The sequence below is a fragment of the Elephas maximus genome, chromosome 3, assembly GCF_024166365.1.
Source record: "Elephas maximus indicus isolate mEleMax1 chromosome 3, mEleMax1 primary haplotype, whole genome shotgun sequence".
Taxonomy (NCBI): Eukaryota; Metazoa; Chordata; class Mammalia; order Proboscidea; family Elephantidae; genus Elephas; species Elephas maximus.
Window position 1 is genome coordinate 133,646,099 of NC_064821.1, and position 27,319 is coordinate 133,673,417.

General features: G+C 40.1%; 1 protein-coding gene across 1 annotated transcript; it reads left to right on the plus strand.

Annotated features, from left to right (window-relative positions):
- Window positions 1-499: 499 nt before the first annotated feature.
- On the plus strand, window positions 500-16,760 carry DNASE2B (deoxyribonuclease 2 beta). Its single transcript, XM_049875554.1, has 6 exons — window positions 500-612; window positions 5,219-5,396; window positions 9,294-9,375; window positions 12,082-12,243; window positions 13,705-13,902; window positions 16,420-16,760. The coding sequence occupies exons 1-6, from the start codon at window positions 500-502 to the stop codon at window positions 16,758-16,760; spliced, it is 1,074 nt and encodes a 357-aa protein (XP_049731511.1).
- Window positions 16,761-27,319: the final 10,559 nt, after the last annotated feature.

The window sequence follows — 27,319 nt, forward strand, 5'->3', positions numbered from 1 at the left end:
GAATATTACAAGTGATAGATTCTAATTATTACTAAGATATAATATTTTGTAATATCTGTTAAATGTATGAACCCTAAGCATTTTTTCCTCACTTATAGAGAGTCAATCAGGAGGGAAAAAGCAAAAACAAAACCATGAAATCTATTTATTTCAACATCTACTTATCAATGTGGAGGTCCCCGTCCACTGAACATTATACTGCACAATGCTCACTCCAAACAGTTAACTATATATCCCTTTTTTTCCACCCAGAACTTTTTGATGACTTTGCAAACCAGTCAACAATTCACCACAAAGGCATTCTGAGTCACGCTGGCATGTTGTGACAGAATCACACAATTGCAGGAGATTCGTCCTATTTTGAAAATGCCTGAATAGCAGAGGCAAATGGAATCGAACGTCAGAACCAGCATAGCCTGAGAGAGACTTGTAACTCAGACTCTTCAATCTATGGGGAAAGTCTCTTGCCATAACATGGAATAAAGTTGACAAATAGAAAATGACAGCAAGACTTCTAAGAACAACTCTAGCTTTGCTCTTCCTTGGACTCTTTGGGGTACTGGATGCAACAACAATATCATGCAGAAATGAAGAAGGTGAACCTGTGGATTGGTAGGTAAATGAAATGTAAAGATTGGTATATGAGAGAAAAGCAGAGTATTGGAGGCAGGCTGGTTCACTATGAACTTCTTAAGAGGAAAGGGGAGTTGAAGTGTGCAAATGCATCAAATATCCAGACAGAGTTAAACTTCCAAGTGAGGGAGTTTCACTGGGAGAAAGAGCATAACAGCCCCTCACTGCCTGATACACAGGTCTCAGGAGGGTAATACTGGTGGCCATAGGAGTGGGATAGAGCTGACAACTTCTCTCAGTTAGCAATTTCCTTTTATTATATTATGGTTTTGCCTCATAGAACCTTTCCAACATCCATTTAGAGGCTGGCAAAGGAGGGAAGGCAGATGACCCTTTTTCTGAAACTGGAGTTCTCCTATGAGAAGAAGAAAGAGGATCTGATCATACATAGCACTGCTTGGTTAAACTCAGTTTGTTAAGGCAGCTTAGCAGGAGGTGGAATGGGTAGCAGGTCACCGGCCTCTTGCTCCATGTTAAAGAGACTAAGTGCAGCATTGCATTATAGTCATGGATTCTCCTAAAGCATTCATCCCTTTCCACTCTTTAATTAGGGTGTTTAGGTTTGCTATTATGGTGGGCATCAAGCTTTGCATAAACTTCAGACTAGAGAACACAGATATACTCACTTATTCACTCACTCAGCAAACATTTCCTGAGCTTATACCAGGCCCTGTGCCGAGTTTTAAAAATACAAATATGAAGAAAACATGGTTCCTGCACTCACAGAGCTCATAGTTATGTGGTAAGGGCATAGATGGAGCATTGGGGAATAGAGAGCCAAGAAGGCTTCTCTGAGGAAATGGATTTTGAGCTTAAGTTTTAAAGAATATTTATGAGTTAGAAAAAGAAGGGTGATGCAAGGGTGGGTCGATGAGGAGGCACAGAGGCAAGGAGCAGTGTGAAGAGTTTGAGAGCTGCAAGTATTCCCATATTGCTGGAGCTTCAGGAGACTGTAGGGATATAAAAACAGATTGGGGACAGTGTTTGACCTCCTCTAACTTTACAAGGAGAAAGGAAAACCAAGATCAACAGCCCAAGGCTGATTCCTGTGAGGCAGAGGTCAGATACCTCTTCTCTCTTGGCCATCTTTACCAACTCTGACACCAACCGTCCCTCCCACAGCACTTCCCCCACTTCTACTCATTGAGTGGACCCAGGTGGTCACCACAAGTGAGCAGGCCAAGCTGTCTACTGGCTGACTCCCTTTAACTTCCAGTCCTGGGAGGGGGTTCCTTCTGACAAGCACTGACTTTTCCTGCCTAGATGCATCTAACAGCAAACCTCTTGCTCAAAAATTTAAAAAGAAAACAGCCATTTTTTTTCTGAAGTTCTTCCTTCAAATGCAAATCTATTCTCTCAGCAGTTCTGGGTGGTTCTACATGTCTTTTCAAATGCAAATCTGGGTGGGACTCAGGTTTTCCACCTAAGCCCTCACTCTATACACAGGGCTGCTGCATTCAAACAGCCTGTGTTTCTTGGAGCAAATCCTCTTTTAGCATATCCAATCAAGTATTGGCTGAAGATGGAGTCACATGGTCTCTCATCTATAATACCCAATATTCATTTTTTACCATATATTTAGGTCTGCTTTACAACACTAAGTAGAAGAAACATTCAATACCCATAGTATATTCAGTTAAACACATAATCCAGAACACACAACCCTTTTTAAAACATTCCAGTTGCATCTTCTCTTCTCCACACCTTCACTTTCTTTCCCTTAGAAATTCTCATGCTTCCTTGAGTCTGGAGCCATTGCAAACAATCCCGCTTCTGATGCCAACTGTAAAAAATGGCTTGGGGGACTGTCTGACTCCTCTAACTTCACAAGGAGAAAGGAGAACCAAGATCAACAGCCCAAGGCTGATTCCTGTGAGGCAGAGGTCAGACACCTCTTCTGTCTTGGCCATCTTTACCAACTCTGACACCAACCATCCCTCTCACAGCACTCTCTACTTCTCTGTTGGGTTCAATAATTCATTGCAATGGCTACACAGAACTCACAGACCATATTCACAATTATGGGGCTTATTAGAGAAGTAACAGGTTACAATTCAGGCTCAGGAACATCAAGTATACAGTTCTTTAATCAGTACAGCTTCTTCCCAACTATGCTGGCAGGCAGGCATGCCTCTCCCTGGCCCTAAGCCTCTGCCCAAGGCACTCAGCTTTCTGTCTCCATGAGCTAGGAAGCCTACCATGCCTTCTCCTGCTGCTGGGTCTCTCCTGCCCCTGCTCATCGTCTTCAGGGTTATAGCTTGCTCTCTGTCTCCTGGTCCCAGGAGCCTCCCAGTGCAGGGATCCCAGGTCCAAAGGGTGTGCCAGCTCCTGGCTGTTCTTCCTTGGTGGTGCTAGAATATTTTCTGCTCTGGAATTGGCTCTTTTTTAAGGCAAACCTGACCCATCCCCTTGGTGGGCCACAATTACCCTATCACACAGTCCTGATCAATCACCTAGGTGGGAGTTAATAAGTCCACGGCTGGAACGGCCACACACAAAAGTAATTAATCATGCTGCAAGAGAAATGGCAGGAGATGAGGCTAAAAAGTTAGGTGAGGGCCAGGTCATGAAGGGTTTTGTGTGCTGAGCTGCACGGTTTGAACTTGACCTTGAACTTTACCTTGAAAGGAGGGCACTGAAGGACATCAAGCAGTGGCATGATATGGTCAGATCTGTATTTTAGAAAGTTCACTGGCAGCACAGTGAAGGCTAGATGGAGGAGAACCAATCCAAAGTCAGAGAAACCAGTTGGAATTTTGCAGTATTACAGATGAGAAGAAGTGAGGACCTGAGTTAAACAACTGGCAGTAGACATGGAGGGGGAGGAACATTCTGAGAGGACTTGGTAATGGATGAGATAAAGGATGCTGAAGCAAAGAAGTTAAGATTTTCAGGTTTCAAGTTTCTGTGACTGCATGGATGTGTTCCCTAATAGTGGGGGATGAACAGATTTAGAACAAAATATTACAAGCTTGATTTCAAAGGTATGGCGTTGGAGGTCTCTGGGACATGTTTGTGTCTAGGTTCATCTAGACCTACAAATTGATTCAGGAATGTTCAGCATATACTTGGAGACAGTCACCAGGAAGAATGTTTTAAAAGCAGTAACCATGGCACACTGGTGGGCCAAAATCCCTTCAATGGTGGGCTACCAATTTGTCTTCCGTATATAAAATTTATTTTTGCCACAACTAAGTGGACATATTACTTAGCGATATCCATCAGAGAAAACGCTGAGCTGAGCAGATAATGAGATACAGCCTCAAGCTGGTACAACATACTGTGAGAGTTAAAGAGCAAAGTAACATCAAGTCAGCACGAAAGAAAAATTTTGTTTTCTGGAACATGTGAGGACCCTTCCTGGTGAGTAAGAAAGCACTGTCAGGGCAGGAAATAGCTCACTTCAGTAGAAGCATAAGACTGAAGAGAACTGAGTGAAGAATTTGATATTCTTCAGGACAGTTTAAGAAACTGTTGTACAGTAATTTAAAAAAAAATCAGTTGCTGTTGTTGAGTCAATTCCAATTCTTGGTGACCCTATGTATGTCAGAGTAGAACTGTGCTGATTTTTCAGAAGTAGATTGCCAGGCCTTTCTTTCGAGATGCCTCTGGGTGGACCCAAATGGCAACCTTTCAGTTAGCAGCCAAGTGTGTTAACCATTTGCACCATTCAGGGAGTCCTGTACAGTAATACTGAATGCGTTACAATGTTTGGTTCACTGTGGGTGTTTAAGTGCTAACTGTGGGGTTCATGCTCCTGGAGATTATTTGGCTAGACCACTGGTTCTCAACTGGGGGAGATTTTGCCCTCCAGATGACTTCTGGCAATGTACGGAGCCATTTTTGATTATCACAATTTGGGAGTACTTTTGGCATCTAGTAAGCAGAGCAGCCAGGTACCCTGCAATGCACAGGATGGCCCCCTGCAGTGAAGAACTATCTGGCCCAAAATGTCAATAGAGCCACTGTTGAGAAACTCTGGGCTAGACAGTCCAGGAATGCCTGAATGGTACAAGGCCCCAACTACCTCTTCTCTTGTGAGACACTCAAAGGAAATATACAAACAGGAAACAATAGGAAAGGAAAGCAAAGTGCCCACTTAATTAGCTGGTCTTGGACTGGATTCCTTAATGGAGAGCATTCTGATAAACTGAGCTAAAGAATGTGGCTCAGGCCAGAGGCTCAAGGAGGCTTCCACCTTCCCTGAAGCCCAAAACCAGATCTCACAGTATGCCAAGCACAAGTGCAGAAGAGAAAAACATATCCAAGTGTCCTCCAACCCAGGCCTGGGCCTTGACCTTCTCCCCATATGGCTTGTGGAAGCAACAGAGAGAACCACTCTCAATGTACATGGACTTCCATTACAGGGAAAGTCCATACATTCACCAGACCAAGCAGATTTGCATTTCCTTTTCCGGGGAAGAGGAAGGAGAAGGGTAGAGACAGAGGCAGAGAGATTGAGTAAATCCCTTTCCTTAGACTAGGAGGCCTCCCATGAAAAATAATTGAGATGATAGATTTAAATTCTTAGCATCAGGCAAGCACTCAATAAATGTTAGTCATTCATAATTATTTCCTCTGACAGGTTTACCTTTTATAAGTTACCTAAAAGGCAAGAAAAGGAAAGTAGAGAGACTGGGTTAGGGTACCTGTACCTAGACTCTACAACTAGAAGCTGGAGGAGGAGTAAGCAACTAATGAATACCACCAACAGTGTTTTGGGAAGGACATTACAACAGCTATACGAAGCATATGCCTCCAAGGTATGTTTTAGCTAATCATTCATTCGAGTCATATACAGTATACAAGACAGAATCCAAAGGTTCTAAAATATTTTTTTCTATTCTTTCTTTTTTTTTTAAAAAAAAAAATTTTTTTTTTATTCTTTCATCAACACTTAATCCTAGCAACTTTACATAAACTAGCTCAGAACTAGCCCAGGACAATTATCTGAGCCAATCTTATCAAGACCTTAAGGAACAGGCCATCATACTCTACAGTAATGCCAAACTGTTGGTACATTAGGCATCATGTCTAATGGTATCCCTGGACGGGGTTGTGAATTAATTGTCTTCCGGCTGTCAAAACCTCTGCCAATTCACTCTTTTTTATCCATCTAATTTTAGTCCATCCGATTTAATCCGTCTAACTTAGTCCATCTACTTTAATCCATCAAAATTATACAAATTTATTCACTTAACAGAAATAGAAGAATCCTTTTCTGCCACAATGGAACACAGACCAATGATCAATATGACGTGAGTTAAGTGCTCTTTATGCCATAGTGGTGATGAATTTGTGCTGACCCAAGAAAAGGGATCCACTTGGTCTTCCTTTTGGTTAAGTACTTTCAAATGGTAGGTTGAGAGTTAAGGATCTAGTTTAAGGCCCTAGAACTAGCTTGCCTGAATGGAAATTAAGCCTGATATCTGAACTTCACAAGCCAGCAAGCTAACCCACAAAAGATAGTGCATCCAGATAACTCAGACATAGGTGGATGACTTGTAAGTAGGCCTCCTGGCTCAACATGGGCAGCCTCCCAATGTTCCAGGCACCATCTGGTATTCAGTGAGAAGATACTGCTTTCCAACTGGGGATGACAAGTAAAACCCAGCAATAACTGACATCCAGTTATACTCACTTATGCATTTCCTAACAGTAATTTTTTGAGAAGTAAGTAAATAATATGATGAAACACCTACGATGTACTGGGCTCTGTGCTGGGCCTCTGTGCTGGGCCTTTACATATGTCAACTAATTTAGCCTGTAGCACTAGTGCACACGTGTATCTGAATATTTGCTTAAAATGTACAAGGAGCTTCCATTATGTGTGGTCATATTCATTTAACTCACTGCCATTATGACCAGCCCTTAGAGCCGAGTTACAAAGTTATAAAATATTTATAGACCCGTTGAATGAAAGTGATGTGCCAAAACACTGTGCTAGGTACTTTAAAAGATTATTTAGTCTCAACAACCCTGTTTTGAATAAACAGATTGTTATTTAACATCAAAACTGCCTCCAGCTCCTTCTACCTTCCAGGTTTGGGGTTGGAGTTGGGGAGCATAATATAGCAGAGAGAAAATAAATGTCAACATCGTTCCCTTCCCCATCACGAGGACTGCTGGGAGGAGAGGGGAAAGGGTAATATTGTAAAGCCTCTGCCTTTTACCCTGTGCTGGAGCAGCTGGTTCTTAGTTTGGCAGAATACAATAATGGTCTTTGGAGGTGCAAATGTAACCCCAAGAGCCTACGAGGGGGAGAGAGCTAAAATGCTCAGCAAAACAAACAAAAAAAGGGGGATGGGAATCAGGAATTAAACAGTGTGAGAAACTTGGAGTGGATTGGGGGCAGGGCAAGTGACAATGTCAAAACTTTCAGTCATTTCAAACCTTCATTAAAAATCTCACACACAAATGCCTTCAGTGATTGATTCTGGAAAGATAAGGACAGCAAAGGGGCTGATGTCCATGTGTGATGGGCATGGAGCCAAAAGAAGAGACCAACAGCAGCAGGTGACATCCAGGTGAGAGTGGTGTTCCTTGGAAGTTGGAACTGTATGCCAGAAGTGACTGAGAACATTATCCTTCCAACCCCTGACCTGAAATTGAATTTGTGACAGAGAGAAGGACTCGAGATCAGACAACTGGTTTTAAATCTCAAGTGTCAAGGTGACCGAGGCCAATACATGGATTACATTTGGAATTGTTTTCCTTCTTTAGCAGATAAGAAAATCACCTTTGCAAATAAGAACCTTTCATATGCCTTTATAATAACACTTACCAAATATAGGCAGTTGCCTAAACTTACCTGTCCATATTCTCTACTATAGACAGGGCAGAAACTGTATTCATCTTGTTCACCACCCAGTAGCCAAAACAATACCCAACATACGTGTTAGATGAATTAAGTTGTACAAAGGCATACGCCTAGACCTACCTTATTTTAAGTCCATGATCTGTCCTCTTATCAAATCACCTCTCTTCCCACCAGGGCTACAACCCATTTAACCTTAGCTATTTTTTTTTTTAGTTGTTATACTCTTGGTTAGAATAGTAACCTTCATCTGTTCTAAGAAGTTCCTTGCCTGTCTTCTCAGAGCCTCTTCACATTGCACCCCAAAGGCACACAATGGACTCGTACCACATTGCCACATTCAGTACAGGCCCGCAGAATAACTAATTGTCAGAGTTCTCCAGAGGAGGATGATATGAATGCCATTTGGCAGATATGATCGATTATGGAAAATGAGAGTAAGAAAATGGCTTAACCTTCCTGGATATTCCTAAACACAGAAGCCAAAAGTGCTACACAGACTATGTTGTACATTTTAAAACATACGATTTTTGATTACATCAAATAATTAAGCAACTGTGAGAGACTCAGTTATTGATTCCCCCTCTCCCCTGGGAGAAAAGCAAGGGCCTTTTTAAGGAAATGAGTGTCCTTCGCTGCTTTTAATTATGTCACTGAGACTTTTTAATATCAACGTTATTGGCTTCAATAAAAGTCACCCCATCGTGACACAAATGAAATGGGCCACCCAAAACAACTACAAGCAAGCTTCCAAAGCATGACAAAGAGACACTATCAAAACAATAGCATTGTTTTGACTCAAAGATTTGGCCAACTGCTTGGACAATTTACTGGTGTTTTGCCTTATCAGAGGAAATTCAATATCACACATTCAATTTCGCCACCTTTCTAAGCAGTGAAATATCCAGTTAGAAAGGTGAAGTGACACTGAGAAATGGATTGAAGAAAAATTCTCTCATAGACGAGAAACCCTGAGAGTATGGCCCTCGGATGCAGTTCAGTAATGAAGTCACTCCTGAGGTTCACCCTTCAGCCAGAGATTAGACAGGTCCATAAAATAAAACGAGACTAAATGGGCACGACAGCCCAGGGGCAAGGGTGAGAAGGCAGGGGGGGATAGGAAAGCTGGTAATGGGGAACCCAAGGTCAAGAAGGGGAGAATGTTGACATGTTGTGGGATTGGCGACCAATGCCACAAAACAGTATGTGTATTAATTGTTTAATGAGAAACTAGTTTGTTTTGTAAACCTTCATCTAAAGTACAATAAAGAAGAAAGAAAGAAAGAAAAATCCTCCCATACCAGGGAGGTAGGGGAGCAGATCATGAGGAATCCTGATTAATCACAAAGCTTGGCCAAGCAGCAAAGCATAAAGGAGACAGAGGAAATCAGATCCTGACAGGCAGTTCTGTGCTGTGACTATAATATCAATGGAAAAAAAAAAAAAAAACTCAGATGTAATCTTTGGCTGGTTGTACCTACTTCATCTCCTGAATAAATATTTAAGTACCCCCCTTTTTTTTTATATACACTGGTTGCTTAATCAGAAACCTAGGTCCAAAACAACCAAGATAAATAGGAATACCACCCTCACACATCACATCCCAATGCATAGGGCTCCTGTCACAAGAGGAAATCATGCATGGCTGAGAATGGACTTCCTTTCCCTTGTTTTGTATGTCATAGAATTCACATTGATGGGCAAGCTGCCTATTAGGGGAATGGATGACTTCTCACTTGTATTAATGAAAGCTCTGTATTACAGGGTGGGTAGCTGGTAGAAATGTTGTGAGTGTTTGTGGCTGGAAGACTTACACCATTATAACCCTAATATGTTCCTGCAGAGTAACAACACAGCCTATCTAATATATAATGACGGAATCCCTAAATCTGTGAGTTACAGCAGGAAGTACGGACACACCAAAGGTATGACAAAAGCCCTTAGTTTCTCTTGCCTACTAGAAATCAACATATTTTTGAAACATTTCATCATAAATATTCTTATATTCTATACTAAAAAGATAGCATGACTTTTCTTTTTAATGGTTTATTTTGAGTTATTGAAATGTTTGAATTTTGTATCACAGGCTATATTATACTTTGACTTGACAATTCCCTTTTCACAAATCCCATTTTATTTCTTAGTATTTTTTTTAATATATGCCTTACGGCAGAAGTCCAAGTGCTGACAACTGGGAATACCAGCCAGTAAATATGTATATCTATATTCCTGAGCTTTGTAAATTGTTACTGAGTTCAGCTGCTAACTGCGATGTTGTAGTTCAAGTCCACCCAGAGGCTCCTCCAAAAAAAGGCCTGGCAATCTACTTCTGAAAAATCAGCCACTGAAACCAGTTCTACTCTGACACACATGGGGTCGCCGTGAGTTGGAATCGACTCAACAGCAATTGGTTTCTTTATACACACACATACATATACGTACATTTTAGCATCTTAGGTTTATTGAGGTTTAATTTACATCAAGTAAAATCCACTCTTTTTTGTGAACAATTCCATTTGAAATAAACATTTTTGAAGAGACTTTTTTTAAACCAAATAGCCAAACAATTTTTATACTACAGTAACTTTTGTCATTTTTCTATTTATAAACTATACATGCGTATACCAGTTACAGAAAATTTCAAAACGCAGGTAAACAAAAAAATCTATAATTCTAACATGCATTAGACAGCTACACTTAATCCTTTATACTTTTTCTATAATACATATTTTAAAGCATTTTCATAAAAATATCATAACGACTATTTTCCAACTTAATATATGATGAATAACTTTCCACGGCAAAAGTATTCTTTGGAAAGTTCCAAACTCAGGTGCCTTCAGAGAACAGGCAAGTGATAGAGTAAAATGGGCTGGGCTAGCGGGCAACTGTGGAGAACTGGACAGTACCTACTTGGTCTAAAGGGCACAGTTACTACTCAGCTTGCCAGATAGGGATGTGATTTTTCAGAAGATGCTAAAAATTAATATTTTCATAGAAAATCTCCCCGGTATTTAAATACTGGCCATGAATTTAAAGTTTTAAAAATACCCTGCAAGTCTAATAAAACATATCTGTGGTCTGGATTTGAGCCATGAGCTGCCAGTTTGTAACCTCTGATTAAGAATATAATTTGTAATGACTGTTAAAGGGCATGAGCACTTAAAGGCTTTTGATTTAGTCAAGTTGCTCTCATGATAGGAGTCCCTGGGTGGTGCAAAGGGTTTACAAGCCTGGCTGCTAACCGAAAGGTTGGAGGTTCGAGTCCACCTAGTGGTACCTTAGAAGCAAGATCTGGTGCTCTACTTCTGAAAATCAGCCACTGAAAACCCTGTGGAGCCCAGTTCTACTCTGACACACATGGCATCATCAACTCGATGGCAACCGGTTTGGTTCTGGTTTTTGGTCCTCCTGATGGTTCTATCTATACATAACCCAACAATTATTATAGCGTGCCATGTTCTCCAGCCTTTCATCCAGCCACTTCCCACTACCACTCTCACCTCCACCCTGTTAGAGCCACATGTTAGCAGCCACAAGGGTTTGGAAAAAAGACTGGAAAGAGAGTGAGGACCGAGGTCAAATGGGCGAGTTCTCCTTGCCAAGAGATGCCCTACTATCCTGTGGCATTTGTACAAGGAGGTTATGATTTCATCAAAACAGCGCCCTCATCTGTGCAGAGAAGAGCTCTTAAAGGTCAGCCAGCTCTGTTAGGCAACACGACTTGGAACATAGTCCGTCTATGTAAGCATCAATTCTGTTTCCACCAAGAGAGCAACAGTACACTTTCCTAAGGTGTGTTCTTCGAAAAGACATAACTGACAAGAATTTGGTTTCACCTCCAACGATAAGGCAAATATAAATGAATTTTATGTTTTCATTGTCATATGCAAATTGGGCAGTCTAGCTAGCATACCAAAACTATCCTGACATATTTATAAACACAGAAATATTCATAGACACCTGTAGGATAGGGTTCTTTTTGCCATGTCACAAGATGATGATCTTTTCTTCCTTTCTGGCTCTCACAGTCTTTTGCTCTAGAGATTTTATACAAACACCATTGGCATAACTTTCTCTTTTTTTCTTTGCCTCTTTTTTTGGACTTGTGGAATTGGGTGACTCCTCTGCCACATAAACAAACATCATTTTCTTACAACAAATTGCTGCAAGTACATTTCTTCATTTGATATTTTCTTTTTCAACTCTGATTTTTAGCCGGCTTTTGAAAATAGCTTAGCTGCTTAGCAGTAAAGACACTATCTGAAACTTGCCAGGTGACTGTATAGTTTAGCAAGGTCAAATTCCAATTTAGCAAATTTGCATTCTGCCAAAACAAATTCTTCTTGTGGTTTCAACATGAGATTCCTTTTAACTCTGCACAGGGTGGCTGGCCTGGTTCCCCTCTTGTGATGGGTTGTTATCAGTAACGGGGCAACGTGATATGTGTTTGAATTGTTTTTGAAGTCTTTGAAAAATGTCCATGACACTTGTGATTATTAGCCTAATAAAGCATTAGCCTAAAGCATAAGCATAATCAGGCTTAAATGTTATAGCTCTGAACTCTATTTTTAAAAGTAGCCCTTTTTTTTTTTTTTTTAAATCTGTATTTAACTTTGTATCTTTGGTAGGTTTACTGCTGTGGAACAGAGTCCAGGGGTTCTGGCTGATTCATTCTATTCCCCGGTTCCCTCCAACTCCTGAAGAGGGCTATGATTATCCACCCACGGGGAGACGAAATGGACAAAACGGCATCTGCATAACTTTCAAGTACAACCAGTATAAAGCAATAGGTAACATTAGAGTGTGTTTTTTAAAAAAGAGGAAGATAACAATACTGAAGAAGATAATGCATAAATGTATTAATAAATTTGCCACTTAATTCTCTGTTCATAGACGCTCTGATGTCTAGATTCTAATATTGGCTTTGCCACCATGAGATCTTGGACAGGCCCACTTACATTGGTGGTTTCCTGATCCACCAATAAAGTCATTGACCTGGATCAGCGGTTGTTGTTAGATGTGCTCTAGTTGATTTTGACTCATAGCAACCCAGTGTGACAGAGTAGAACTGCCCCACAGGGTTTTCTTGATTGTAATCTTTATGAAAGCAGACCACCAAATCTTTTTCCCAAGGAGCTGCTGCGTGTGTTAAAATCACCATTATTTTCAATCAGCAGCCAGGGCTTTAACCATTTGTCCTTTGATCATAGGTAGTAGTTTTGAATGCCTATTTTTTTTTTTTTTTTTTTTTTTATATAGGGCTATGCAAAAATCAGGTGAAGCAGAAAGGCAAACACTGCGTGGTCAGCTTCCCTCAAAGGCCTCAGTTCTATCATATTGTAGCTCTGCAAGAATGCAGGTGGGATGGTTACAGATCTTCAGATTTTTCAAGAGGAACCAGAAACGTATGTGTGTGAGAGAGAGAGAAGTACTGATTTTTAAATATAGATCCAATTCATTTTTTAAAAAAGTGTACATAGCATGTTGCCAGTAGGCAACCAATGTGATCCTTTAAGATTTCCGTCTCAAAGGGACATACTTAGATTTGGCAAGCTGTCGTGGGGAAGGAGGGAAAGCAGGAATACTGTTTTACCAACCACTTTTTACTGAGGAAGCTGCTGAATAGCAGCTTCCAGATATAAGGAGGGTTAGAATATGTTTTGCTTCAAATTTTTATATTATGGCAGGGATCACTGAGGTAGTCAGCCTCTTGCCCAACTCAAAACCTAGTCTAACTAGTTCGGTTCATGTAGTGATTAGAGAGCTGTATAGCAGAGATGTTAAGTGTGCACCCTGATGAGATGATTGTTTTGAAGCTTGATAATTGGTACATGGGAGTTCTCTACTTTTATAGATATACATTTGGGGGGCACGTAACCTTCAAGGTCACATTACCTGGGTTTGAATGACAACTCCACCAGTTACAAGCTTTAAAACCTTGGGCACATGATGTAAACTCTCAGTTAATTCAGCTCTACAATGAGGATGATGATACAGGAGGACTTACCTAATAGTAAAATTGTAATAAGGATTAAATTAATTTAACCAGGGTAAAATTCATACAACAGTATCTGGCAAGTAGGAAATGCACTGTGTCAGCTATTTTAATCAAAATTCACAGGAAGGCTATTGGCTTAAAAAAGGGAATACTTTCATGTTTTGCTTTTTAATTTACAATAAGATTAATAATATCAAACAGGCATTTCCATTTGTCTTAACTCTCAACTTTTCTTTACTGACTCTTGATTCAGATTCTCAACTCCTGATCTACAACCCGAATGTCTACAGCTGTTCCATCCCAGCCATCTTTCACCAGGAGCTCATTCACATGCCCCAGCTGTGCACCAGGTCCAGCTCATCAGAGATCCCTGGCCTGCACCTGGCCACATTTCAGTCAGCCCAGGGACAAAACTTCCTCCATTTTGCAAAGTCGGATTCTTTTCTTGACGGTATGAAAGTCCATCATCAAACATTATGCTATATAACTGCTGCTGAATCACTCTGGATTGCTTAGAGGAGATATTCTGATTTTTCAGAGGAGTGAAAGGAGGAAAGGAAGGAAGGAAATGGGCAGGGAAGAGGGAAGGGAAATTAAGGGTCAATTCACACATTTGCCAGCCCAATTTGCATAGCAGGTTTGCTGATCCAGTCACAAAGGGTCTCAGTACAAGTTCATGTTCTCCGGCCTCCGCTGAGCAAGGGCTACAGCCATCTTCCTCTTCCTCCATTCTCTAAGCAGTTATTTTAAGCCTTCCTTACTCTCAATCCTTTATAATTCCTTGCCTCCTCACTCTCAGTTTCACTTTTTCTTCACAGAGAAAACAGATCACCAGGGAGGAATTACTTCAATAGCATACTCACCCCCCCAAAACAAACGATCTTATCTGTTTCCATTCCTTTTAACCTGTTTCCTCTCATCCCAACAGAACAGATGCACCTCCTTTGCTGTGTGCAGCCAAGCCCTTAACCACTGTACCATCAGGGCTCCCCTATCCCTGCCTCAGAAGACTTTGATTCCTCTACTTTATTTGTTCTGCCTTCAATTCTCCCACTTCTGTAGGCTTCTTACCCTCCTCACATAAACATGCCTAAAACAACTCCTTCAACTCTAAATCCCTACATCTCTCTTCTTCCTTTTCTTCCAAATTTCTTTCTAAACAAAGGGAGGCAGAACCTTTTATACCAGTCCCTCACAAGGAAGTATATATAAATATTATGGACTATATAGGTTATCATGGCACGCAGGTGCTGTAAGACAAATGGCATTTTTTTCTTTGGCTTGTTGGCTAGTAAACTGGGTTTGACTGGCTTCAGCCTCACCCAGCACTTTGAGGACAATGGACAGGAAGGGGGGGGTTCCTCTTGGTCTGAGCAGCTCCCAATTGAGCCACACCCATTGCCATCTCCTTAAGTTTCATTTGCTAAAGGGCAGGAGTAGGTCTTGTTTGATGATGGCCAAGCAACTCCTGGCTGTGTTGGCTATCATACTGAAGAAAGCAGCACTCAAATTTCCTGTTTCCTGCATACAAAGCTCTTTCTCCTCTACCACAGAATTTTAGGTTTGTCAATGCTCCTTCTCTGCAGTCTTGCTTCTGTCTGTAGACACTCCTCAAAGTCACCTCACTGATTTCTATGCTTGCTTGTTTCCTTCCTTCATTTGTACATCAAATAAATATTTACTGAATGCCTACTACTTCTCAGCCCTGTGTTAGGCACTAGAGATTCAAAAATGAACATACAGAAATAGCCCGTTTCGAATTTGACACTGTTGAAACTCTTTCCTTTCTAAAACACTTCCCTTCAAGTCTGGTTTTTGGGAAGATTAAGCCTGTTGGTCTTCTTTCCACTTCTTTTAAGTTTTTTCTCAAGGTCCTTTTCCTCTGTCTACTCCTTGAGTGATTACTGAGTTGCCCTGTGGTCCTCCACCCTTCTTTATCTCATTCTACACACTCCTGCTGGGCAATTCTAGCAAGCCCTTTGCGAATTCCCAAGTCTAGATCTCCACCCCAGACCACTGTACTGAGTGATGTATTCAACAGTTAAATAAACCAAAACCAAACCCATTGCAGTTGAGTCAATTTTGACTCATAGTGGCCCTACAGGACAGAGTAGAACCACCCCATGGAGTTTCTAAGGAGCACCTGGTGGATTCGAACTGCCGACCTTTTGGTTAGCAGCTGTAGCACTTAACTACTAAGCCACCCAGAGTTTAACGGGTTGTTTATATTGGCAGTGGCATAGCCACACCAAATTCAACATGTCAAATTCATCTCATCATCATCCCCCACAAACCAACTTTTTCTTTTATTCTGCAGAAACCCGGGAGTCATTCTAGAGCCCTCCTCTGTCTCGCCCCTCTGTCTCATCCTCAAATTCAGTCAATTCCAGGTCCTTAATAACTCTCACTTTTATCTCATTCTCTCCAAACTCTCTGCCACAGCCATAGTCCACGCCTGCATTTGTTGTCACACCCTTCTGTTTTTCCTTTTTCCAATCTAATTCATCCTGAACATTGCCTCAGTTGGTATTTCTGATCATAAACGGGTTTCTATTAATTCCACACTAGCATTCCTTTAAAAACTCCCCCTTTGCTTTTAGGAAAATCCACTTTTTAGCACGGGTTACAAAGATCCCTTAGAAACTGGACCCTGATTACTTCTTTAGCCTTATTCTTTTCAAAGGTCTTTTCATGACAAAACCATATATTGCTCCCTGGTTTGTATGGAACAGAGGAAGTTCACAGGCACCAACATCATCATAGTAATGATGATAATGATTTTTATTTGCCTATCACTTTAGTGTTTACAAAATACTTTCCCATCTACTATCTCAATTATGTTGTAATTATCGTGCTTGTGACATTCACATATCATGGGTGAGTGACAGTTTCTATTCCTGAGGATATTTTGAGGGACTTATCTAAGCATGAATGTCAACCCCACTATGTTTCTCCTTATAAATCTTAGACATCTTTGCAGCTTGGATGGCTCAACAGTTGAAGACACACTTGCTAACAGAAACCTGGCAGAGGAAGAGACAAGAGCTTCCTTCAAACTGCTCCCTTCCTTACCATGTCTACAATGTAAAAGCAATTAAACTATCTGGACAATCTTATTTTAGTTCTTATCAGGATCATGCCAAATGGTGTATTTCCCTAAAGGGTGCCAAAAATCGCTGGACATGTATTGGAGACTTAAATCGGAGTCCCTACCAAGCCTTCAGAAGTGGAGGATTTATTTGTACCCAGAATAGGTACATTTACCAAGCATTTGAAAGATTAGTTTTATATTATGAGAATTGTAACTAAACTTGGTGAAGGGACACATGTCCTATCAATGGGGACATTGATAATGGATCTTCTTCCATTAAATCCATTTTTTATATATCAAAAGATATACACTTGTAGTTTACATATCATCAAATAAAGCACTTTTCTCTCATGTTTCCTTTTTTTACTTCCAGTTAGTAGCAATTTATCTACTTTGCACTATGTATGAGCATAAACTATTAAAATGAGAGTAGAAGGAATGAAAGGAAAATATTTGTTCCAGATGGGTCAACTCTCAATTGTTCAATGATTGACTGGCCATTTTGTAGATTAAATTTCATTTCCTTCACTTTCTTACTCTACTTCCTACCCCTTTCCAAGGAAATCTAGCTCTCTCTTCTGTATGTCCAAATTATTTGGCCATATTCCTCTTAAAGTTCTTTCTTATTTGTTTATGATTAAGTGTTATTTGTCATTATTCAGCTGCTTCTTGATAACTGCATGGCATTGGGTGACTCACTTAAAATCTCAGAGCCTTACTTTTCTTATCTCTAAAATTGGGATAATATCTAGGTATGTTCAAGCACCTAGCATAGAGCCTGCCACATGATAGACACTTAAAAGCCCTATGGTGCACAGTTTTACTCTGACATACATGGAAAGACAAGAGTAAGTTTTAGAAATGAGTAATATTTTGGGGGAAAAGGGCATTTTTAAGTCAGATTAATAGAAAAAAAGTAAGTAGCCCGTCCACTTGAGGGAAATAAAGAAGTGTGATATAAAGAAACCAGAATCAAATACAATAACCTTCAATTCCAGCATGCTTCATTTTCTGGAATTCTTATTACTAAACATAAATGTAGTATAAATGAATAACAATGTTGTTTTTAGTTGCCATTGAGTCTACCCCCAACTCACGGCTGGCTGGTCCAGTGCCATTACCGTAATAGATCCATAGTGTTTTCATTAGCTGGTTTTCAGAAGTAGATCACAAGGCCTTTCTTCCTAGTCCATCTTAGACCAGAAGCACCACTGAGCCTTGTTCAGCACCATAGCAACACAAGCCACCACTGAGAGGTGGTGGCCATGCATGAGGTGCACTGGCCAAGAATCAAACCTGGGTCTCCTGAATGGAAGATAAGAATTCTACCACTGAACTACCAATGCCTTATAATAATATTAAGTAGTTACTAATTGCTTAATAAAGTTTGGGGTGTAGTTTCCAATTCAAAGAAGCTTACCATCTAGTAAAATGAATTACTAGAGCTATTGAGCATTTACTGTGTAATTCAATACACTCTTATTTAATCATTATAACATTGCTATGTGGTTAAGTACTGTTATCCCCATTTTACTGACAAGGAAACTGAGGCTCACAGAGTTTCAGTAAATTGCCTAATATCACACAGTTCTATCTGACAGCTGAAGCTCTGAATCTTCACCTTTTCCAAGACACAATCAAAGGAAATGACACACTTTAGAATAATAGACACTATCTAGGTGCTGTAAACATTTAACATGATCAGCTTTTAACTGAAAAGTTAAAGGTTCAAGTCCACCCAAGTGTGCCTTGAAAGAAAGACATAGCAATTTACTTCCAAAAAAACCAGTCATTCAAAACCCTATGGAGCACAGTTTTACTCTGACATACAAAGGGTCACCATTAGTTGGGGTCAACATGATGGCAACTGATTTGGCTGCTATCTCAATTAAAAAAAAAAAAAAATTCATAGAACTCAGTGGCACTGGTTCAATGACAAGCATGAAAAAGGCTAAGTTTGTGTTCATGTCAGAAGCAAACATAAGCTATGTATATGTGAAATGCTAGCTAACTTCATGCTTGTAAATATGAAGAGGCTTGGAAAATGTCATGGCTTCTCAGAGAGCATAAATAATCCAGATACAATAGGATTAGTAGAGAAAAATCAAAAAGTGCAAGAAAGATGCTGACCTTAAAGGTGAAAAGGATCAAAATTTTATGCAATAATACAGAGACAGGTAAATGAAAAGGAAAAAGAAAGCAAAGGTTAAGAAATCCTATTGGACTAGACTTATACAATAATGTATGAGCCTCCTCCCTCAAAAGGTAAATCCAAGTCCTCTATAGAAGCAGCTGAATCCCATGCTCCACAGAACAATCTAAAGAAGAAGAAGGGAATAAAAATCAGAATCCATTGAATAAAAAATGCAGAAAATGACAAAGAGGAGAAAAAGATGATGGGGTCCACTGGAGATGCACAATTAGGATATGGTTCCTGCTGAAAGGGACGTGGGAAGTGGTCAGATCCCCTTGAGGAAGAAAAAAACCCTGGAAAGGAATTGAATAGCACTGGTAACTCAAGAATGCCAAATACTGATCCTGGGAGGAAGGAATATATCTTGGTGTTGGTGACTTGCTGTGATGGAATTTAGAGGTGCCATAATTAAAAAAAGAGAGTTAGTAATGCTGTCTTTATCAAGCATATACCCAAGACTGCTACCCACTCATGCCGATTCCTATAAGGAGACTAAGGAAATATTTTTAGGGGACATGACATCAACGGAAGGAAAATGAAACCCTTGAGAATATAGGAGATGTTTTATTTTGATTCCCTTTGTGAGAAGGGGGAGGATATAGGAGATGTTAATGAATGAAATTTAAATAGTAAACCATGGTTTAAAATACTGGAATGAAGTACCCATGTCTAAGATAGAAGCATATCTTACGAAAACAAGTAACATTGTGTTTGGCTGGAGACTACTTAACATGATTGTGGAGAAAAGAAATTAAAAATAGAAATAAACCTATGGCACAAACTAGAATGAAGGATAGCAGTTCTAACATGGAGATATCAAATATTTTTGATCTGCCTACATGCCATTCTTAGAAAATCTACCTCTCATAGTCTACTGATATAAAGTGACTCTTTCTAGTTTCAATTAACTGGATTGAGGGTAGCCATGTGACACCAAAGAAAGTAAGCTATAGGGCAAGTCAAGGTAGTCAGATTTGGGAGAGAATTTAAAGTAAGGGGTACAAAAGGCAGAGTTTTGGGACTTGGGTGGTTGATTTGGAAGGTCAAGTCTATGGGAGCTGAGTTTTGTAAGCTGGAGGATGGTGCGGATGCACCATAAGAAGCACATAGTGATTACTGGTTCCCAATTTTCCTTACGTCAGTTTAGTTTCTTGTGGAGCCCAGCTATTCTTCCTAGTCATGCATTCTATCACATACCGCTGCACTCATTCATTAAGTGCTCCTTTTTAGCTTAAGTTGGTTTGAGTAGGATCTTGTTTCTTGAAAGCAAGTAAGCCTTATTTAAATCATGTAGAAACAAGGATGACAGCGTGAGTGTAGTTCCTAACCATTTCAGTTGAAACAATAATTGAGTAGTTATGGGTTATAGAGAAAGTAAACTTGACATTATAGCATAGGCTGGGAAATATGCTTTTAGGAAGCAATAGGAATGAGTTGGGATAGAATAAGAAAGAGTAATAATGGGGCTTCAGATATTCAGACATTTACTAAGGGCCTCATTCAGCTGAAATAATTCTCGATTAACTTCTGTCTTAAGGCAGTGACAATTTCATCTATCCTAAAGGGTAGATAAAATTACTAGAGGAATTCCGACTCGGAACCTGTCTTACAAACAAGGAAGAGTTTGTCGATGGAATCAAAGTAATGGTTCCCAAGGAGAAAAGTATTCTTGCATGATCATCCGGGGGGGAAAAAAAGCTGAATGTAGTATGACTTTAGAAAGGCCAAGAGTTAAGGTACAGAAGAAAATATGATCCCATGGCAGAAGACTCTCAAAGGGAATGAAGCTCAGTAAGTTATCGAAAATGAAATTCTAACTATGTAATTTCTCCATGCGAAAGAAAAGGAGAAAGGTTCTAGAGAAAGCAATGAAACTACACAGTCCGCTCTCTCGCAAGCTCATATATAACTTGGGCGTGAACAAAACATGGGGGAGAAAAGGTCAATGAACAAGGAAGAATAAAAGAATGGCACCAACCTGTGGACATAGTGGTATGAAGGCTAAAATCCTAAAATAGCTACTCGGTGCAAAAACTGCTAAGGTTAATACAAAAGGTTTTTTATACTTGTGCTTGAATTAGGATTACACTGGGGTTTATACTAGTTGGTGAATACCAAAAAATAAAATATAACAAACAAAAATTCTTCGCCTCTTTTATTTCTATCTTCTAGTAAAGATCAATGATATTCAAACTAAGAAGATAGAAAAAAAACTGCTCAGGGAGAACTAAATCAACATCTGTACAAAGTATTATAAATTTACGACCTCATTCAGCTCCTTAATAATGAGCTCATGTCTCCAGGACTGATAATAGTGAAAACTACTGAAAGAACAAATATTTTTATTTTCAAAATCGGATGGAAGGTGTGGTCTCAAATGTAATCCTCAGCATGATTCTTCAGTGGATCTTTAGAAGAGTGGATTGTCCGTACTTAGGAAATAACCAACTAGACAGTCTACAGATGTCAGCATAAACCAGGCTCTCTATCAACCAGGCATCTCTGGCTACCCAATTTTCTTTTTTTTTTTTCAAGAATTACAAGACCAATAGAACATAAAATTGCAATAGGTGTAGTGTCCTTAGGCAATAACAAAACACAGGTCTCTCTTGATATTTTTTATGGTCAAGACAATAAATGGGGTAAATGTGAATAAACTCTGATGAAATTATGCATTACTCAAAGGGTGGTATCTTTGTCAATTTGAAAGTTTCCTTGTGTCATACCAAAGAGACCAAGAGCTTTTATCCAGCTTAATCCATCATACTCCACACCAAGCACTGTGGTGAGAAGAAGAAAACAACAATGAACATGACGATACAGTCTCTGTCTTTCTAGATCTTCTAGTTGAGGCTGTCCTTAGCTCTCTTCCATAAGCATTTTTAGATGACTTTGGTAAGCATATGGAAAGCACATTTATTAAATCTGTATATGATAAGCAAGTAAGAGGAATAGCAAATCCAGCCAATGATAAAGCTGACATTCCAAGGGATCCTGAAAGGCTGGTATGATGGGTTAAATCAAACAATATTAAATTTAATACGGACAACTATAGCTTTGCCCTTGAATCTGAAGAAGAAGGAAAAAAAAAAAAAAACCACAATAGCCATCATAGAGGTATAGGTTGAGGTGAAATACAGTTTAGCAGCAAATGATGCAGAAAATTATCCAGGGGTTTATACCTAAAGCTCAATATGACTAAACAGTGTGATAGACTTAAAAAAAAAAAAAAAAAAGAAAGAAGCAACTAGCACAATCTTGAGCTGTGTGAATAAAACATGTATTAGAAAGGGTGAGGAAACGGACCTCCTCTATCCTGTATTAGCGGTTTAGGTGCCACCTTTACAGGGATATAGAAAGAGTGGAGGATGTGTAAAAATTGGCCAGAATGGTGATGGCTTCTGTGACAGCCGGAACAGTAAAAAGAAATGGAAATGTCTATCCATGAAAGTATGTTGTTGCTGTTAGCTGCTATCCAGCCGGCTCTGACTCATGGCGATCCCAAGGAACAAAATGAAAGACTATAAAGGAGGGTCTATGCTTTTTCTATATGATACCTGGAAGACAGCTAGGATTTAAAAAAAAAAAAGGAGAACAGAGTGAACTAGATTCAGCTCAAGCTAAGTATAAACTCTGTTGTCCAAACCTCTTGCCATGGCTATGAGGCCTACGGGATCTACCCTGGGTTCCTCTACAGCCACATCCCTCACCTCTCTCCTACCCACTCACTACACTTCCCACACATCCCTTCTCAAACTCATCAAACTCAATCCCACCTCAAAGTCATGCATGTGTTGCTCACTCTGTCTGAAAAACTTTTCTCCCAGGTGTGCACTCAGCTGGCTCCTCATCATTAAGGCCCTGAGCATCAAAGAGATTTCTTACCAGACACCTTTTCTGGGCACCTGATCTAAGTCAGAATCTCCTGTCACACTCTGATACAACACTGTATTTTGTTTTCTTTTAGCATTTATCACTATATGATATTATCTTCATGAGGGAATATGGATTTTCGTGTCTTGTTTGCTGCTGAATCCCCAGCCCCTAGCACCATGCCTGGAACATAATTGTTGTTGCAGTTAGGTGCCGTCAAGTTGGTTCCGACTCATAGCGACCCTGTGCACAACAGAACGAAACACTGCCTGGTCCTGAGCCATCCTTGAAATCCTTGTTGTGCTTGAGCTCATTGTTGCAGCCACTGTGTCAATCCACCTCGCTGAGGGTCTTCCTCTTTTCCACTGACCCTGTACTCTGCCAAGCATGATGTCCTTCTCCAGGGACTGATCCCTCCTGACAACATGTCCAAAGTATGTAAGATGCAGTCTCATCATCCTTGCCTCTAAGGAGCATTCTGGTTGTACTTCTTTGAAGGCAGATTTGTTTGTTCTTTTGGCAGTCCATGGTATATTCAATATTCTTCACCAACACCACAATTCAAAGGCATCAATTTTTCTTCCATCTTCCTTATTCATTGTCCAGCTTTCACATGCATATGATGTGACTGAAAATACCATGGCTTGGGTCATGCGCACCTTAGTCTTCAAGGTGACATCTTTGCTCTTGAACACTTTTAAGAGGTCCTTTGCATCGGATTTACCCAATGCAATGCGTCTTTTAATTTCTTGACTGCTGCTTCCATGGCTGTTGATTGTGGATCCAAGTAAAATGAAATCCTTGACAACTTCAATTTTTTCCCTGTTTATCATGATGTTCCTCATTGGTCCAGTTGTGAGGACTTTTGTTTTTTTTTGTTGAGGTGCAATCCATACTGAAGGCTGTGGTCTTCGATCTTCATTAGTAAGTGCTTCAAGTCCTCTTCACTTTCAGCAAGCAAGGTTGTGTCATCTGCATAATGAAGGTTCTTAATGAGTCTTCCTCCAATCCTGATGCCCTGTTCTTCTTCATATAGTCCAGCTTCTTGGATTATTTGCTCAGCATACACATTGAATAGGTATGGTGAAAGAATACAACCCTGCCGCACATCTTTCCTGACTTTAAACCAATCAGTATCCCCTTGTTCTGTCCGAACAACTGCCTCTTGATCTATGTAAAGGTTCCTCATGAGCACAATTAAGTGTTCTGGAATTCCCATTCTTCACAATGTTATCCATAATTTGTTATGATCCACACAGTCAAATGCCTTTGCATAGTCAATAAAACACAGGTAAACATCCTTCTGGTATTCTCTGCTTTCAGCCAGGATCCATCTGACATCAGCAATGATATCCCTGGTTCCACATCCTCTTCTGAAACCGGCCTGAATTTCTGGCAGTTCTCTGTTGATATACTGCTGCAGCCATTTTTGAATGATCTTCAGCAAAATTTTGCTTGCATGTGATATTAATGATATTGTTCTATAATTTCCACATTTGGTTGGATCACCTTTCTTGGGAATAGGCATAAATATGGATCTCTTCCAGTCAGTTGGCCAGGAAGCTGTCTTCCATATTTCTTGGCATAGATGAGTGACCACCTCCAGCACTGCATCCATTTGTTGAAACATCTCAATTGACATCCCATCGATTCCTGGAGCCTTGTTTTTCACCAATGCCTTCAGAGCAGCTTGGATTTCTTCCTTCACTACCATCGGTTCCTGATCATATACCACCTCTTGAAATGGTTGAACATCGACTATTTCTTTTTGGTATAATTTCTGTGTATTCCTTCCATCTTCTTTTGATGCTCCCTCGTCATTTAATATTTTCCCCATAGAATCCCTTGCTATTGCAACTCAAGGCTTGAATTTTTTCTTCAGTTCTTTCAGCTTGAGAAACTCCAAGCGTGTTCTTCCCTTTTGGTTTCCCATCTCCAGCTCTTTGCACATGTCATTGTAATACTTTACTTTGTCTTCTTGAGAGGCCCTTTGAAATCTTCTGTTCAGTTCTTTTACTTCATCAATTCTTCCTTTGCTTTAGCTGCTCGACGCTCATAAGCAAGTTTCAGAGTCTCCTCTGACATCCATCTTGGTCTTTCTTTCCTGTCTTTCCAGTGACCGCTTGCTTTCTTTATGGATAATGTCCTTGATGTCATTCCACAACTCATCTGGTCTTCGGTCATTAGTGTTCAATGCATCAAATCTATTCTTCAGATGGTCTCTAAATTCGGGTGGGATGTACTCAAGGTCATATTTTGGCTCTCGTGGACTTGCTATGATTTTCTTCAGTTTCAACTTGAACTTGCATATGAGCAATTGATGGTCTGTTCCACAGTCAGCCCTCGGCCTTGTTCTGACTGATGATATTGAGCTTTTCCATCGTCTCTTTCCACAGATGTAGTCAATTTGACTTCTGTGTGTTCCATCTGGCGAGGTCCAGGTGTATAGTTGCCGTTTATGTTAGTGAAAGAAGGTATTTGCAATGAAGAAGTCGTTGGTCTTGCAAAATTCTATCATTTGATCTCCAGCATTGTTTCTATCACCAAGGCCATATTTTCCAGCTACTGATCCTTCTTGTTTCCAACTTGCACATTCCAATCACCAGTAATTATCAATGCATCTTGATTGCATGTTTGATCAACTTCAGACTGCCGCAGCTGATAAAACTCTCTATTTCTTCATCTTTGGCCCTAGTTTGTTGTACTGTGGGGGGCTTGTGTGTTGCTGTGATGCTGGAAGCTATGCCACTGATAATTCAGATACCAGCAGGGTCACCCATGGAGGACAGGTTTCTGCTGAGCTTCCAGACTAAGACAGACTAGGAAGGAGGACCCAGCAGTCTACTTCTGAAAAGCATTAGCCAGTGAAAACCTTATGAATAGCAGCGGAACATTGTCTGATATAGTGCTAGAAGATGAGCCCCCCAGGTTGGAAGGCACTCAAAAGATGACTGGGGAAGAGCTGCCTCCTCAAAGTAGCGTCGACCTTAATGACATGGATGGAGTAAAGCTTTCGGGACCTTCATTTGCTGTGTGGCACAACTCAAAATGAGAAGAAACAGCTGCAAACATCTATTAATAATCAGAACCTGGAACGTATGAAGTACGAATCTAGGAAAACTGGAAATCGTCAAAAATGAAATTGAATGCGTAAACATTGATATCCTAGGCATTAGTGAGCTGAAATGGACTGGTATTGGCAATTTCGAATCAGACAATCATATAGTCTGCTGTGCTGCGAATGACAACTTGAAAAGGAATGGTGTTGCATTCATCATCAAAAAGAATGTTTCAAGGTCTATCCTGAATTACAACACTGTCAGTGATAGGATAATATCCATACACCTACAAGGAAGACCAGTTAATATGACTATTAATCAAATTTATAGAACATGGTAGGTTCTCATTAAATACCAGTTGAATGAATGAACGAATGTAAAAGACAGCAAGATCTATGTTACGAAATGTGTGAGTGCAGAGTGAAAGCTCATTTGGAGCGCCCTAGTAGAGAGGATTCATGCATCGATTGAGAGGTAGAATTTGATTTTAAAGTCCTCTTCAATACTGAAATTGCATGATAATTAGGTACTAAATTATGGGTGCATTATAATTACCCAATTGGTTCAAAGCAGGATGATGAATGAAGACTGGAGCAGTCAAGAAGGCTTCACTGAAGAAATGGAAATGGAGGGTCCTTGAAGGATGAGTGGAATTTAGGCAGTCGGAATGGAAGGAAAGATATTCTAGGAGACAGGAATAGCATAAGCAAAGTCTCAGAGGCCGATGTGAGAACTATATGAGGAGGGGACAAGTGTAAGGAGCTAGGCCTGACTAAAGGGAAGGATATGCTTTGAAAAATGAGACTTGGACAGGTATAGTGCAGCCACGATGCAAGGTAGGACCTCAAAGCCAAGCAAGGCAAACCCTGAGTATCCTTGAAGAAATACAGGAACACCCTGATAAAGGCAATGATTCAAGTGAAGTTAATCTCTGGCAGAGTCTGAGCCCTGTAATCAATTTGGACTGGATGATGTCCTTTCTACTCTAAAATAGTTTATTCTTTTCTACTCTATTCCATTTTAGAAGGCTATTACAATAATCCTGATGTGAGATAATGAGGTTCTTGCCTAAGATAATAACAAGTGAAAAAGAAAGGAAAAGAATAATATGAGAGGCATTTAAAAATCTGTCAAGATTTTATGCCTAGATAAATAATAACTATAGCTCTTTCCACAATGCAAACCCAACATGGAGTAGGTACGGAATAAATATTTGCTTATGTACCATAGACGATTATTGAACATTCACAAGATACTTATAAGCCTTTGTCTAGGATTGGCAATGGGTTTGCACATACTCTCTTGGTTCAGGTTCTTTTGCCACCTTCGGGTAGCTGGCTGATCAAGGCCAGGTGGAAAAGATGTCCTCTGTTGGAAACAGCCTCTGTGTTAATTATCTAGCGCTGATCTATAACAGAAATATCACAAGTAGATGGCTTCGACAAAAAGAAATTTATTCTCTCCCAGTCTACTAGGCTACGAGTCCAAATTCAAGGCATCGGCTCCAGGTGAAGGCTTTCTCTTCTCTGTCTGCTCTGGAGAAAGGTTCTTGTCATCCATTTTCTCCAGCTGAGGAGCTTCTCTGTGCGGAAACCTTGGGTCCAAAGGACAAGCTATTCTCCTGGCTCTTTTTTCTCAGTGGTACGAGGTC

Excerpts from the sequence above, each read along its gene's own strand:
- DNASE2B (XM_049875554.1), top strand. The coding sequence starts at position 500 with ATGACAGCAAGACTTCTAAGAACAACTCTAGCTTTGCTCTTCCTTGGA. Across the intron at positions 613-5,218 it reads GAAGGTGAACCTGTGGATTG|GTTTACCTTTTATAAGTTAC; the intron begins GTAGGTAAATGA and ends TTCCTCTGACAG. Across the intron at positions 9,376-12,081 it reads GAAGTACGGACACACCAAAG|GTTTACTGCTGTGGAACAGA; the intron begins GTATGACAAAAG and ends TATCTTTGGTAG.